Source organism: Microtus oregoni, unplaced genomic scaffold (assembly GCF_018167655.1).
Source record: "Microtus oregoni isolate MIOR12 unplaced genomic scaffold, Mior012 000035F_ref0000213, whole genome shotgun sequence".
In the NCBI taxonomy this organism is placed as follows: Eukaryota; Metazoa; Chordata; class Mammalia; order Rodentia; family Cricetidae; genus Microtus; species Microtus oregoni.
The window spans coordinates 25,765,523-25,782,209 of record NW_024543094.1 but is presented as its reverse complement, the minus strand read 5'-3'; the positions used below and the strand labels follow the sequence as shown (position 1 = coordinate 25,782,209).

The 16,687-nt window shown below is 35.7% G+C and overlaps 1 protein-coding gene across 1 annotated transcript in view; it reads right to left on the bottom strand.

Moving 5' to 3' along the window:
- Plxdc2 (plexin domain containing 2) overlaps window positions 1-16,687 on the bottom strand; it is a 398,667-nt gene that overhangs the window by 187,485 nt on the left and 194,495 nt on the right. The window contains exon 4 of the mRNA XM_041630585.1: window positions 3,307-3,376. Coding sequence (XP_041486519.1) covers window positions 3,307-3,376 — 70 coding nt within the window. The remainder of the gene's footprint in view (window positions 1-3,306; window positions 3,377-16,687) is intronic.

Here is a 16,687-nt window from a genome sequence, read left to right as displayed (position 1 = left end):
AAGTAAGTGATGAGATGCAAACAACAGGACTTACTAGAACCATCGACGAACATGTTTGGTGATGAACTGCACGGAGGACTTGCTTTGAGATATGTGAGATATTTGCATACTAAAGTATGGTATAAATAGAAAGATGAATAAATGCTTTCAGATTGTGCTGGCAGTGAAACAGAAAATAAGATGGTATTTTAAATTCATTTTCTACATTATTTGTATGAATGATTGAGCTTTTGGATATTAAAGTGTTCCATAGCTAGAGACTATTTTATAGTTATAAACGAAAGCCAGGTATTTAGTTTAATTTTAACATTTAAAGTAGAAATGAAGTTTATTCGTGACACATAAATATATACATGTACATAACAAAGATTTGCCACAGTGAATGATGTATTTGTCTGTGTTTAAATCAGTTTTTGAGTTGAAATTGCATTGATCTTAACAGCGATATGGGATATTATCATGGAATTAATCTTAGCTCTCAGTCTTAAATTTTGTGTGTGTGTGTGTGTGTGTGTGTGTGTGTAGAGGGTGGTTAAGAAAGCGGGGGAAAACAAATAGTGAAATAATGAGATAGGAAGTATTTCATAGCATTTGCTTTGTTTGTTTACACAGCTTTTATTTACCATACACTGTTTTTTCCTACATTGCTATAGAAACAGTATCCTGCAGAACTCAGAGACACAATCAAGGATAATTGACAGTCAATAGAATGGAAGCTGATGCCCCTACCTCAAAATCACTGACCCTCACCTAGAGTAACGTCCTGAAATCAACATTTTAAAATCGGACTTGCAGTTTTTATTCTCTTCTGAACCCTCTATGGTGTACAGCCTGTTTAAGATGTGCAATGACACTGGATATTTGTCAAATTGCCTTCTAGTTTTAATACCTCGTCATTTACAAAGGTTTTCAAGAGTTCAAATCTCAAAACTCTTAGCTTTTTTTCCAATGCGATATCATGGAGTCTTTTGACTGGAAGCTTTTTGAACTATAATCATTAAACAATTTAAATGATAAGTGTTGCATTTGCCTCTTCCGCTTTCCACTTCACCTAGCTCAGGAATTGTATCTACAAAAAGAATTGAAACTGCCATCCTGGGCTATCAGGATGGCTCAGCAAGTAAATGTGCTTGTTGCTGTGCCCGATGGCCAGAATTTTGTCCTGGACACTCACAGAGTGGAAGGACAATCTGCTCCTTCAGTTTTTCTTTGAGCCCCCTACACACTCTGAGGTACATACAAATCCATCCATGCATGTGTACATATATGCACTCCCACATACTTAATTTAAGACTAATACCAAGACTATTACAATTATATTATTATTTATAATATCACATTATACAATGTATCATCCACATTGTGCTGTTATACAGTCTATTATATAATACTCTATTATAGTACTATATGATTTTATAATATATAATAAAATAAAATAAAAATTTTAAAGATATAAAGCTATCCTCTCTAGTTTCTCTGCCATCACTCATCCTCCCCTTGCCCCGACTCTCAGGTCAGACTAGATCTACCCTGAACAACCTTAGGCTGGCAAGATCTCACTCAAGCTCCTATTCGCGGCATTTGAAGTACCCACATCACCTTTTCCAAACACAACCAACATAGGCCTCAGACTGACTTCGCTCAGCACTCCTTTTTCTGGACTATCTTTTCTCTCTTCACTTTTTTATCCATTGCTTCTTTGCTTTATAAAATCCAACCCTCTTAAAGGTTGGCTCCAAAGGTCGGTTCTTTCATAACCTGTCTTGCGTTGCTCCACAGAAATCATTCCCTTTTAAGTAACTTCCCTCTCCTTTCACATTTATGATTATCCTGTTATTGTTTATCCATATCACTTCCCCTTCTTTGCCTTACATGAGAAGATAACCTCATCCAAGAACCATAGTCTATCCTTCCTGGTACAGCTTGGAGTTTCTTCTCCAGAGCCTATTATGGGTTTTGGTTTAGAACTGCTTGGATAAACAAGCAATGGAAGAGCCATCAAGTTAAATGTTTATGAAGCATGATTAATGAAAACTCAGATAGAGAAACTGGGGTCAACCTGAAGGTCAGAAAAGTAAACAGCCAGCCATTGGCTCTTACTTCAACCTCAGTCCAAAACAGCAATCCTGCCTCCAGGAATCTCAGAATGAGACTGTATTTGAGAGCTATTTCCTCCTGTTTTACCACCACCTCTAGGGTTGGGATTAAAGGCATGCACTACCCAGTTTCTATGGCAAACTAGTGTAGCTACTGGGATTAAAGGTGTGTGTTACTATTACCTGGTCTGTGAGGCTGACCAGTGGGACTGTTTACTCTCAGATCTTCAGGCAGGTGTTATTTATTAGAATGCAATTGAAATGCCTCTATATCTTTATTTGAAAACTTTTAATAAGAATCTGTTTTCATTGTGAAGGTATGGATCAACATCTGAATTATCTTGGTGAGACCTCTGATTTAAGTTTGATTACTGTGACCCTCCAAGAGATATTCTTTCTTCCTTTAAAACCACAAGGATTTTGACACTCTCCAAGAAATATCTTAAATATTTTCATTATACTTGTCTATAGGTGACATTTCCCTTGTGTTTATCTTTATGTTCTATGTTTTTTTCTTTGTTTTCATTCATTCTCCACCCTTTCTACACCATGTGTGGCTTACAGGGGTGGTCTCAGATATGAACTCTTTCAGCAGCACATCACGGTGAATACATCTCTACCTTTTGGGACATACTGTGAGACATGGCTCATTTCATCCTCAGAAAGTACTAGTCTCAAACACCAGAATTTGCATTTATAAAGGAAAGCAATACTTTGAAAAGTCAAACTGGATGTCAGTGTTTAAGATTCTCAAACTTTTCTGTTAATACAGAAGATATTAATTGACAAGATAAAATAATTCCAGGGAAAGTACAGGTTGTTGTATTGTGTATACCCATGCATAGTAATTAAATATAGTAAAGGAAAATCTAAGAGATGCCATCAACTCTATTTCCGACCTTTTAATGTAATCTCTATTCCATTTTTTTCCATTTCAAATATATGTAGTCTTGCCACATTACCAAGAGGTGAATTAAAACACAGAAAAGTCCAGAGGTGATTCTAACCTGAAAATTATAATTATACTTTATTATTTCTGCTGAAAACTTTTCCCAATAGCTCAACTCTTTATTAAGTTTATTTAATCTCATGTATTTGTATCATAAGACAATCATTTTCTTAATAAATTTCATTTATCTTGTAAGATGAGATATTCTAAAAATAAAAACTGTAGGTATGTTTTTAGGTGAGTGCATAGAAAATAACTTACCCCCAGTAGCCACAGTGATTTCACGTAGAAAATGACCATAAAATGGAAAATCGAAGGACAGATTCACTCTCTGCAAGGAACAACATCACAAAAAGAAATAAATCAATAATGTGAAGAATGGTAAATGTAAAATAAAGAGCATTTCCATTAAAGCTAAATGATGTTTCTCCTTTACTCAATCGGTACTGTAGTTGACCTTAAAAATGAAGTGTTAGATGGTAATAAAGAATATTTTTTGCAGTTAAGCATCTGAAAAAAAGTTATATATTTGTGGCCTATTGACATCTTTCTGTTTTTACAAAGAATAAATGGAAATTTAAATTCCTAGTCAAGCTATATTCTGACTGCCCTTACCACTCTTGTTTCATTATTTTTAAGGATCTCTCTGCCACTTGATGAGTAAGTTACCTGGGGTAGTTTGACATTTTACCAGTTGATTAAAAAACAGTAGAATAAAAACCAAAGATAGTGCTTTTTACACTATTTTAGCTTTGCTTTTTGTTTTTCTTTATATCCTATAATAAAAAATGATTGAGGGAAGATGATGTCATGAATCTGTAGATGCAGACCTGAAGACATCCTTATGTTTGTTTATTGTAGCGAACTACCCAGACATAACATATTGTGTCCATTTTAAAAGGACACAGTTGAATTATACAGTTGAATTATAAACAGTAGTTACTGGAGAACTATTTCGATTTGGTATAGGAAAAATTGGATAGATGTAGTTAGAAAATTTAAAAGCTTTATTCTTTTATCATCTTAAAGGAGCCTAGAGTATCAATTCATAATATATAAAAGATTTGCTTGTGTATATTTAGTTTAATGCTAATGTATACAAAACTAGTAAAATACAAACGAATAGCGTTTTGTATGCCTAAAACATTATGGGGCAAGACATAAGAACATGCTATATATAACAACAACTAGGACCTGAAAATAATAGATTTATCTTTCCACCTGTCTGTCTGTCTATCTATCTATCTATCTATCTATCTTTATCTATCTATCTTCTGCCTATGTACACATACATATACGTAAATATGTGTATTCAAAGGTAATTAATTAGCCTGGTTAAACCTCAACAGCATTACAGGCTTCCTATGGTAAGGGCTCTTATGCTAACATTCCACCATTTTGACATTCATTTCTCAGAATCTACAAATTAAAATGTAGAAGAGTATGTCTATTGGAATTTAGTTCTCTCCAATTTTGCAAATGATTGCCTTTTCATATCCTTCGGAGATTTCTAATGACTTATTTGTCACAGAGTTAATCATTCAGAATCTACAGTGATTTTCAATTAGTTTTTCTTTCCTTTTTCTTGAAACCCACATCTTCCCAAAAAGTTTTTCATCACATTTATTTTATGCTAACAGTAAAATAAAAATGTTTGTTCTGTGCCACTTGAAATGAGGGGTCACTGACAACACTAAAATGAAAGCAACAATATTAACTGATGTGTCTGAAAGATGTCAAGAATAATTTGATGGCGGCAATTACCATTGTGGACAGAATTTCACCATTCTAAACTCTTCCTCTGCTCATTAGTAAAGTTACATTCTCAGTAACATTTTGCTTTAAATATTTGTCAGTAACAAATCCAGTTTTCACCAAGGATGAATGAGAATCACATGGTAAATATTGTCTCAGATACTGTAGATATTTAAATATGCCTTGAGTTAGACCATGGTGCACAAGTAACATACAAAGTATAGAGAATGAAATAAGTGTTGAAATAAAAGCTAAAAATCCATCATCCACAAGAATTATACCTGTCATTGAACTTCTTTTCCATCTATCTCTCATGATGACATTCTCTTCTTCATACAATAGCACTTAGCAGGTACTGCCATTCAAAAGGCTGCTAAATGCATACATTCCTCTTGAGTCACTAATAATAACTTACCCACAACACACACACACACACACACACACACACACACACCACATTTCTTCACAGACCCTTGGCTCCAGTACCCCATGAAGATACTGTCTAGCATTACTTTATTACCTTGCTCCAAAATCCTTTATTCCATTGGTTTTTCCCCTCCTGGAAATAAGAGGACCACACTAACTCATGTTTAAGACTAAGCCATAACTAGAAGTATTAGCAGACAACTCTGTATCTTGTGGTCCTTCTCATGCTGACCAAAGACTGCAGCTTCTGGTTTTTAAAAACCAATACTCTTAACTTTTGGTACCTGTCCTCCATGACACACGAGCCTTCATTAATCATGGTTTCTATATTTTTAAGTATTGCTCTGAGTTAAGTTGTGTCCTAAGCCAAGATTTAATGACTGAAGAAAATTCTTAACAACAAAACAAAAAACTTTGTGTGCAGAAGGGTGCATATACATGCCCTTATGTGTGTGTGGTATGTGTGACAGAGTATGGGGTATGTGTGTGTTATCCAAGGGCATGCCCATGTGAGAAGGCTGGCATAAACAGGAAGGTCAGAGAGGTATGTGTAGAAGGTCCTCATTTTCTACTTTGATCTCTTGTTGCTCAGTTTCATACAAGATAGACTAGCTGGCCCATGAGTTTTTCAGGAATTCTCTAGATGTTGACTTCCATTTTGTACTAGGTTTTCAGATTACAATGTCTTCTGTGGCCTTGGAGATTTGATTTCACAGTCTCATGCCACTGCAGCAAGAACTCCATGCACTAAGCTATTTCCCCAGCCTAGACAGACCTTCTTTTGGAGGGTGATCTTGGAAGACACGTGCTAAGATATGCAGAAATATTGTGGAAAAAATAGTATCAGACAGAAGGCATGTCATGTGTCACAGGACAAAGTCCCTGCTGTAAAGGCATAAATAACTGAGTTTGGATAGTGAGTTTCCCATAGCAGTCTGGGCATGATGGACATAATGGCCACAGTCCCAGAACTAGGGGCTGGAACTGTGTATTCTGGAAGACTTATGGGCCAGACAGTCTGCTCCCAAACAGTGAGTTCCAGGATCAATGAGAAACCCTGTCTCAGAAGATAAAATAGAGAAGCAATTGAGGGAAACAGACTGATGTTAACACCTGGCATCTATATGCACCTGCACATGTGAGTACACCTACACATATACATATGCCCACGTGCATATGCAACTATATATATCAAACACTATATACGCATACACACTGGGAAGACAGAGAACAAGAATGAATGAGTACCACACTGGATATTCTACCACAGTCCATAAGCACAAAGAAGAGATAACCCAATTCCTAAGGTGCAAGCTGTCTGAACAGTTCCTGTCAGTAAGCTCTTTGAAACAGTGGGGAACGTGCCTGATTATCATGGAAAGGCAGGAAGCAGGCCATTCTTCCAGCTAGCTACTCATTCTCTGTACTGACTCAGGTCATGCAACTGCTCAACTCTCCTCCAACTTGAGCCATGCCTCGGGCAGAAAGAAGAAATATGACTTGAGCTGGGAAGTTACTCATATGTCAGAAACAGCTTCCTATCAGTGGACAGTGAAGAATCAACGGGGGCCAAAAAGTGGGGTGGGGGCTTTCAGAGTTCAGTTATCGCTTCCTTAGCTCAGGTTTGTCTTCCCAGAATAACTCACTCATCTGTCTTAATATCTACATGTACAAACTGAATAGCTTTACACAGTCTTATTTTGCAATCCTTCAGTGTAAAAACTACTCAGAGTCAGAGTGCTTAGTGTGGCTCACGGAGAAACCTAAGATTTGAACCTAGGTTTGATTACAAAGGCAGTGATCTCAAATACTGAAATAGTAAACACAAAGTGCTAGACAAAATTAGGGAAATAATAAGTTTCCCACCTAAACATGTGTTATAATAAGATATCAATATAAACCAGCTTTAAAATTTTATTAAGTGCCTTCAAGTCAAATGATTATATATTCAATGTAATTACCCATAACTAATTAGATTATTATTTTTCCCAGGATGATACATGTAAAAGGGGTATCAGACAAGAATAAGGGGAAGTTTTATTTTTTCACGTTTTCATTCTTCATTCATCACTGTGTGTGAAACAGAGAGGTAGACAATGAGTAAATTTCACAGAGTCTCCTTAGTGATGGGGAGAACATGACTGAAGGATACATAATAGGACCATGTGACGACAGAGTAGTATGAAGAAGTGGCAATTGAGTTCAAGTTCAGGTACCCTAAATTGATTGTTTAAACAGGAAGCACCATAAGTTCTTCACAAAGACCTTAAAATAAGACCAAAAACTTTGAAACTGCAAGAGAAAGACATGAGAAACCTTTCAAGAAAGGCAATAACTTTCTGAATAGAATTTTCACTGACCCAAATCTAATAACAAGAACCGACTAACAGGATTGCACCATACTAAAACTCTCAGTACAACAAAGAAAACAAAGACCACAGTGAAGAAGAGATGGTCCACAGAATAGAAGAAAATCTACAGTGATTCATCCTTCTGATATTTACTATCCAGAGTATATAAAGACCTCAAAACATTAAAGATCTAAAGAACAAGTATTTAATAAATGGGAAACTGAACTGAAAAGACACTTTTCATGTAAAGAATATAAATGGTTAATAAATGAATAAAACACAACGAACATTCTAAAGAAATGCAACTAAAACCCACTAGTGTTCCATCTCACCCCAGTCAAAATGGCTGTCATTGAGAAACATAAGTAATAAGAAAACAAATGTTAGTGAGGATGTGATAGAAAAAGAAATATATGGTCTGGCTACATCACTCCTGGGTGTATACCCGAAAGGAATCTAATATATCACAGAGTTCTTCATATTTTTATGTTTATCACTGTATAATTCTAATAAGCCAAATTACAGAATCAGCCTAGGTAGCTGGCAGTAAATAAATGGACAAAGAAAATGTTGCAGCCATACACAATATAGGGTTATTGATCTGTTAAAAAAAATTCAATCATATTACATGCAGGAAAATGGGTGGAACTAGAGGTCATTATGAAAGTAAAAAGCTAGACTCATAAAGGCAGATACCATGTTTTCTTTCATATGTGGAATCAAAGAAAGTAAGAATAAGGGAAAATAAGAGAAAACAAACAAACAAAAACAACAGGACCCAAAGTGGAGTAGTGTTAATTGTTAGTAGTAAGGGGAATAAATGCAGTCTGAAAGAAACACTTTATATACATGTCTGAGGACGATATAATGAGATACAGTTTTGAGAGTGTGAGAGATGGCTTAGTAGTTAAGATCACTTGTTGTCCTTCCAGAGGATTTGGGTTGATTTGCAGCACACATATGGCAGCTGATAAGCATCTGTAACTCTAGTCTGAGAGGCCCCAACAGTTTCTGGACCAGGTGCATGACAAACATGCAAATGGTGCACAGATATACATGCTGACGAAACAGCCATACATAGAAAATAAATAAGAGTTTTAGTAACAGTCATTGTACAGTTAATATATTCTAACTGAAAAGAGTCTCAGTGCATGGAATACAGGACACAGACTGTAGCATATGCAGTAAAACAGAAGGACTCTCACTATGGAGCATGAAAACTGGAGATACAGAATATGGTGACAATGCAGATTTCCAGCTGGAAGAATGCTAAGCCTTGGGGACACCAACTAAGCTGATGAAAGTAGGAAGAAAGTTCACTTGTGTTAGCTGTAAGAGCATCTGCTATCACTAATTAATTATGCATCCTTTAACTATGCAATAGACATTAATTAAAGGTGGCCCCAAACTGTCTAGGAACTATTCTGTATCTCAAAGGTTAAGGGATCCCTGAGCATCGCCAAAAACTGTAAAACGTAGCAACAACAACAACTAAAAAAAAAAAAAATCACACAGAAACTGGCATAGTAAATCTTACCTTAGGCATTATACTTTACCAGGAAATATTTATTGTTAAAGGGATAAAGTGATTAAGGAAAATGTCTATATGAGGACTCAAATAATGGATTAGCAGTCTGAGGAAAGCACAAATAATATATCAAAATAGGGCATAGAGATGGTCCTCCGTTTACCTGCAGCATTGAACAGAAACTTTAAAACTCAGAACTAAAAAAATTAAGGAGTGTTAAGTAACATAATAAAAGCAATTCCATGTGGTAACTGTCTTAGTTTTTGAAAAGGTGGGGCAGTGAGAATGTTCTAGACAAGCAAATGAATCATTGGTCTCGTGGAAGAAGACAAGTCAGGAAGCATGCCCTGACGAGCCAGTAGAACTATGAGGCCAGATAATTTGATGTGAATTGAGAGTAACTGTGGCTATCTGTGATTATGGCTTTTAAAAATCACAAAGCATCTTCTCAATAATGCTCTCTCAATGTGTCCTTTTAAAAGTGTTACTTTAAATTTTATCATTTTTAGTTATGTGTACATGTGTGGATCTCAGAATGGGTATATGCACATGAGTGCTACTGCCTGCCCATGACAGAGGAATCTGATCCCCTGGAAACTGGAGTTACAGATATTTGGGAACCACTTCTTAGGGTTGATTGGTAACAAATCTCTGTGAGTGAAACATCTCTCCAAACCCACCTTTTGAAATTCCTGTTGGCAATTGACTCAGACATGTTCAGAACCATGGATCCAGATTGACACCTGACATTTCACATATAGTTTCTTCATTCTTTGCACATTTTAGAATATTTATTATGATCTGTTGTAGTTCTCATAGTGTTGTAAACACTACCACTAGTTACAAACAGTTATAACTAAAACATTTCTCTTCCTCATTTATCTTGTCTATTCTTCAGTATTATCATGAAAGAAAGTTCAGTAGTCAATGCTGTGTATGCAAAATCTTGCAGAGAAGCCTGTGCATTAGCATGTTGGTACATCACAAGGCACATATTTTATGACCTTTTTATGGTGAAACTTTCTTTTTAAACCTTGTATCATTCTTTTCTAACTTTTGAGCACAATAAGTTGGGAATCTCGCTGTGGGTACCATTTATAATTCCCAGAACCATGTTTTACAGAAACACCATCAACACAAACTGCTGTTTGTTGGAGGATAGCTCCTTCTTTTGTTTATAAGTCTATGCATGTCTAGTCCCCTGAGTCTTTTTATTTTCTGTTTACCGGGTACAAAAGTGCTGAAAGCAGCTTAAAGGAGGAAAATTAGTAATAACTAAAGTTTTAATAATTGCCGATCTCATAAGGCCATAACAAGGTGTCTGAAAAGTATATGCTCAAGAATGAACTGAATTTTCATCAAGTTTTATATATACATTTTCAAATTCTATTTTTAATCATTCAAATAACTTTTATTTGAGGGAGACATTCATCTACTGAACATGTCAGCAGAAAGAATATCATTAATATGATAATTTGTATTGGAGAATTTATATTAATCTCACATTATCAAATAAAATATTGAACATACTGTTTCAGGTAAGTGGTACATACTTAAGTGTGAACCTTGTACAAAACTAAATTTAGTACATTGTTTTATCTACTCAGATGTTCCGAGCAAAAGTTGCCTATTTTTAGTAAATGTTGTTTTTCTAGTAAGTAAACATGATTTAATAAACATTGGATAAACATGATTGATTTGATTTGGTGTGGTCTGTCTCTGCAAGACGCACATAGCAAGGGGACAGTTTTGTTGATACGGAACATGGGAGATAAAGTGCTTTTCCTGGCAGATGACAGTAGCATTGATCCCCGATGAATCAGAAGGCATGCCTTTTACAGTCTTCATTCAGTGAGACTTCATGTTCGAACTTGGCATCATTTTTTTCTAGTTATTGAACATTCTAGCAGGATTTTGTAAAGGCTGGCACCTGATCTTGTTAGCGGTGTCTTAGATAGGGTTTCTATGTCTGTAATGAAACAACAGTACCAAGAGCAAGTTGGTGAGGAAAGGGTTTATTTGGCTTTATTTGACATGTCATCATCTTGGGTTGGTTGGTGGCTGTCTTAGTTAGGATTACTATTGCTGCAATGAAATAACTTCACCAAGAGCAAGGTGAGGAGGAAAAGGTTTGTTTGGCTTATATCTCCACATCACAGTCTACCATTAAAGGAAGTTAGGACAGGAACTCAAATAGGACAGGAACACGAAGGCAGGAGCTGACACAAGGGCTTTGGAGGGGTGCTATTGGCTTGCTCATCATGGCTTGCTCAGCCTGTTTCCTTACAGAAACTAGGACCTCCAGCCCAGGGATGTCACTACTCACAATGGGCTGGATCTTCCCATATCAATAAATAATAAGAAAATGCCATACAGTCAGATCCTCTGGAGAAATTTTCTCAGCTGAGGTTCCCTCTTTTCACATAGTCTAACCTTTGTCAAGTAGACATAAAACTATCCAGCACTGAGGCTTTATGACTTCATGAACATTTAGCTGTAATGTTAAGATTATCCTTGAAAAGTTGATTCATAGGATCAAATGACTAAAGGTTGTCTAAATCTCTTTACGTACTATGTCAATAATGGTTAACAATGAATTATGTTCATGAATGTGTCTAGCCCATCAATAGTTCTTTAAGATTGGTTTCCTAAATAAAAATTGTACTCATTTAGTTCTTGATAAACTGCAGAAAATTATTAAATTGTGTATTCCCTCAATATTTGAACATGCTGTCAAGTGCTTTCATAAAAAAGAATTAAATCAATTAAGGGAAGTCGTTTTTTAGTAGAGTTGATATCAGAACTACAGGTAATATTTCTGAGCAATATCACAATGCTCTCACTGGGATGCTTTGAAATAACCATAGCACCATGTCTACAGGGGTTAAGGGAATGGAGTTAACATTTAATGTGCCAGACATAGCTAAGTATTTTTTATCTATACTTAAAAAGAATGAATGTGAAACTTAGTAGTTAAAAGTGTGATGATAAGCAAAATACTTATTATTTACAAAAAGGTGATAACAATTATTGCAATGAAGGCAGATAAATAAATTATCAGGAGCCTCCTTCAACAGACGTTGTTACATCCAAGGAAACACCCTGTGTTCATGCATGGCATTATCTGTTTTGTTCCACAGAAAGAGAATGCATGAGTCTATGTAATTACAAATAGCAGAGCTTTATCTCTTGCAGAATTAGAAGCTGGGAAGTCTCAGGTCAAGCTTAGGTGTGGTAGGAGGCTTTTTGAGTCACCATCTCATGGATAAGGCACAAATGAAGGAACATCAAAGAGTAGCAGCAAGGGTTGGGGCAAACTTAGTTTTAGAGCAAACTTTTTCTCACAACTTACTAAGAGTGAGATGTTAACATGACTGAGGGCAGGGTCATCAAGACCTAATTGGCTCTTGCTGGGCACCCTCTTCAGTTTTCTTGCTTTAGGAGGTTAAGATTCAAGCCTACTAATTTTAGCCATGTCAGTATCTATCAATATGATGAACACAGAAAAACAAGGTTATAATTTTAACGTTCTAGCTAAAGGAAGGCATCTTTAACTAAACAAGAGGAACATTTAAGCTCATTAAAAAAATTAAAAAGTTACAAAAAGAAAAGATGTGGGAAATAAATGCAACATAAATACTATATGGAGCCTGTATGGGAACAAGGATAATAACTAAATAATGATGTACAATGAGTAAAATTCGAATAAGGCACATAGATAAACTACGAGTATTGAACAAACACGATTAACTATCACATTATTATTTTAAAAGCAATTTCATAGGATGAAAAGAAAGCTATGTGGTAACTCTCAAACATTTTTCTGGGTTTTAGAAGACTGAAATTATCTCAGCGCAGAACTCCACAAAGAAGAAGTCGTGAGTTGAAACCATTACACTGTAGCAGGACTCATTTCAAAGCAAAATGCTTAACTCAAAACTGTCTTGAGAATTATATCTTTTGTCTATACCAGTAATTGAATCTTTCAAAAACTAGTTATAATCATGAAGCCTAAACATAGTCAGACCTTCATGTCTTTTCAGGTATAAAAGTTTCATTTTGTCTAATGGGGGCTTGCTGTCTATGGGTCTGCCAGAAACCAGGGTAGACATTTCTAGATATTTGCTAAACAAGAGAATAGAAATTGAGTGTAGAGTTCAGGATTCTCTGGGGCCAAGTGGCATGTCCAAATGTAACACTATCTATTTTTTCTTAATTTTGTTCAAAATGTAGGAATAAATATGATTAGAGAGAACACATATTCACAGCACCAAGACAAAGCAAGCAAATTTGAAACTCTGAACGTGACAGAGACCACTCTTCTCAGGTCAAAATTATTTGCCTAATGAGGTACCATGTGCAGAAGGCAATGGAATGCTGAGTCATTGAACTTCTGCCTTCATGCTAAATGTCTTCCCTGGCCTTCTTAGTTTTTCCATTCTCTCCACCCCTTACTGAGAAATACAATGCTGCTATTTCTTGTTGTTCCAGATATATTCAGATATTGAATCTCTAAACTTCCGTTCAATTTTTAAATTTCTTTATATTATATTCCTTTCACAAGAGAAGTTACAGAAATACATTTATCTACAAAGTAGACATTAAAGAAAATGGAGTGTTATAAATTTAAGCCCTTATGTTTTGCAAGAATGTTTCAGCCATCTACAGCCACAGACAAAACAGTAGTCCCCTACTTAACTCATCTATACACTCAATTCAACTTTCCCCGCAGTCTTCACACAGTAACTGATGAACCCAAGGACACATTTCTAAGAATGTGTTCCCTTTACTCAGTGATTCATGACTGCACAGCTGCATGAGTAGGATAAGATCAAATGATGGGTTTGTACAACATGGAAATATTAAAGAGACAAAGAATATGGAGAGGTATGTATGAATAGATACCAGCAATGCAAATGTCTTTTGATTTAATGCAGATTCTGTTTCCAGGCAACAAACAATCCTCACACAATCCCAAATGAAATAATATAACAGGAAGAATAGTTAGTAAGACCTTTCCTATGTAAGATTTGTGAAAATGGGATATTATAACCAATTCTCACATTGTGGGACAGGACAACAGGACATGGTTTGCGAATCTAGCGACTGAGATCATTAGAAACCTAAAAATGTAAGGGAGCTTGTCAATATTCAGACACAAAGACCTGGGAACTGGCTAGTCTTTTGAGAAGTACACTCTATCAATCCAATTGATTTTCGGAGTTAGACATTCTAACCTCTCCAGAATTTTTGTTCATAACAAATTAATGTTTAATTAACTCTGCGTATGGAGTGACACTCATCAAGGGAGTATTCATAAACTTGAAAATGCAATGTAAACATGAACAAATGTACTGGCTCCTCAGAATTAGAGATTAAGGAAACTATCACCACACCTTGTTCTCCCTAATTCAACAAATACTCTTTGGTTTGTCCACAAGGCGCTAAGTTGGGGAGGGGTTTTCAAGCAAGTCTCCAAATACTGTACTTCATTCAGATGCATACATTTTAGTCACTACTGAATATAGTCTCTGTACTTCAATTTAATACCATGTCTCCATCTCTAAACTACAACAAACATGAGAAATTCAGTTTCTCACAAGCCGTAAGAAGTTCCTGAAAGCTACAAGCTACCCAGTATTACACAAGTATTAAACAACCGCTGGGGTGGTGGGGCCTGAGTAGAAGAAACTAATCAAGTTAGACTTTCATCAAATCCTTAAATGAACATCACATTCAAGGTCATAGTACTTCCTGGCAGAGTACTTAGGCAGATCCTAAGTCCCTAACTCGTCATTTTAGTTAACAAGCTGTTTCTTGATTCACATGTGAAGGTTTGTAATGCAGTAGTTGAAATTCATCAGAAGGTTTAAATATTTAAAAACTTGACTATGTGTTGATGTTTAGGCTAAGTTGAAATTTAACTCATAATATTCTCTGCTAGAGAATAACTTTATTTCTACTTATAAACAGCTGTAAATTTACAAAATAATACAAAGAAAGTCTCTCTGATTTCCTGAAGATTTTTAAATTTAAAATTTTATACACATACTACTTTAGCTAATTTGTTGATTTTTCAGAAGCTAAGGTATTTGATTCCTGTCAACAGGATAAAGAGCATCCTCAACCTGAGGCGTCAAGAAGGCTCTATGAGTAAAGGTGCTTGATATCAACCTGACGACCCAAGTTAGATCTTTGGGACTAACATGATCAAAGGAAAAGATAAACTTATGCAACATGTCTTCTGATCTCTGCATGGATGCCCAGGCATGTGCGCGCGCGCACACACACACACACACACACACACACACACACTTAAAGAAATGCAATAAAGAATGACCGCCTCCTAAAAACAATATCCAACCCATACCTAAAGTTCAGCCCATGACGAAGAAAAACTTATATATGTTTTTCTGGTATTTACTCCTAATGAATATTATATTACATTTATATTTTGTTAAATTTTTCCCTAAAACATTTTTTCTTGAATGATACATATAAAATCGTTGTCATCTAATAATCCCAGGAAGAGTACACATTTTATAGTGTACTATCTAAAATTAAACCATGAATGTCTACAAAAGCTCATGAAAACATCTCAGAAAAGATGACCAAAAGTATGTAGAGGAAGAAAATCTCTGATGAAAGATAGGAGAGGCATGAGATTTATTGATCAAGCCTGAGACATGATTGAGGGGTATTCCCCTTTAGCAGCATTCATGAATATGAAAGATCAGTGGGAGTGAATAAAAATGTAGAATGCTTATCTCATTTGGGACTTTCAAAAGGTGAATATGTATGTTTCAAGAATTAGTTACTTTATACCCAGCATAGCTACCCCAGGATATATTAGATTGTCGTCAACGATTACCTTTAGTGTTATAAATAGTGTTCCTCCCTGCTGAAAAACCTCAAGGTAGAAAACATATTTAACTGAAATGAAATGTAAACTCAAGCACTAATTTAAAAAAAAATATTTATTTTTATGTATATGCCTGAGCATAGGTGTGTAAACCACATGTGTGTAGATGCCCATGGAAGTCAGAAGGCCTCTGAGGCCCTGTAAAAAGAGTTATAGCTGGTTGTGAGCTACGAATGTAGGTGCTGAGAACAGTACTTAGACTCTGTGAAAGAAAGAGCAGCAAGTGCTCTTAACTGCTGAGCCATCTCTTCATGTCATCAAGCACATTTTTAAAGACAAACTCTTAATTGAAAAGCAAAGATTTTATTTTTAAATCTATTAAATTGGTCCTGGTGGATTTCACTGGGATCCCATCTTACGCCTTTCTACCTATGGCTCCTTGTAGTTTAATTTGATTCCTACCGTCAGAAAAAGCAACAAGAATAACTGAATAACTACCAATATACATTTCCTTACTTATTGGCAAAGTTAACTAACTTCAGGGACTATGGTGGGCCAGCACTACTCTAATTATATTAGTTTTGTTGGAAAGGAATGATTCCAGGTCACTCTTTTCTTTTAAATATCATCAAGTTGTCACAGAAGTCAGGAAGGAGAATTTTTTTTAAAAATGAAACAATCATCAGATGAAAGCCCATCTAGATCCCTTCCAAACCTTAC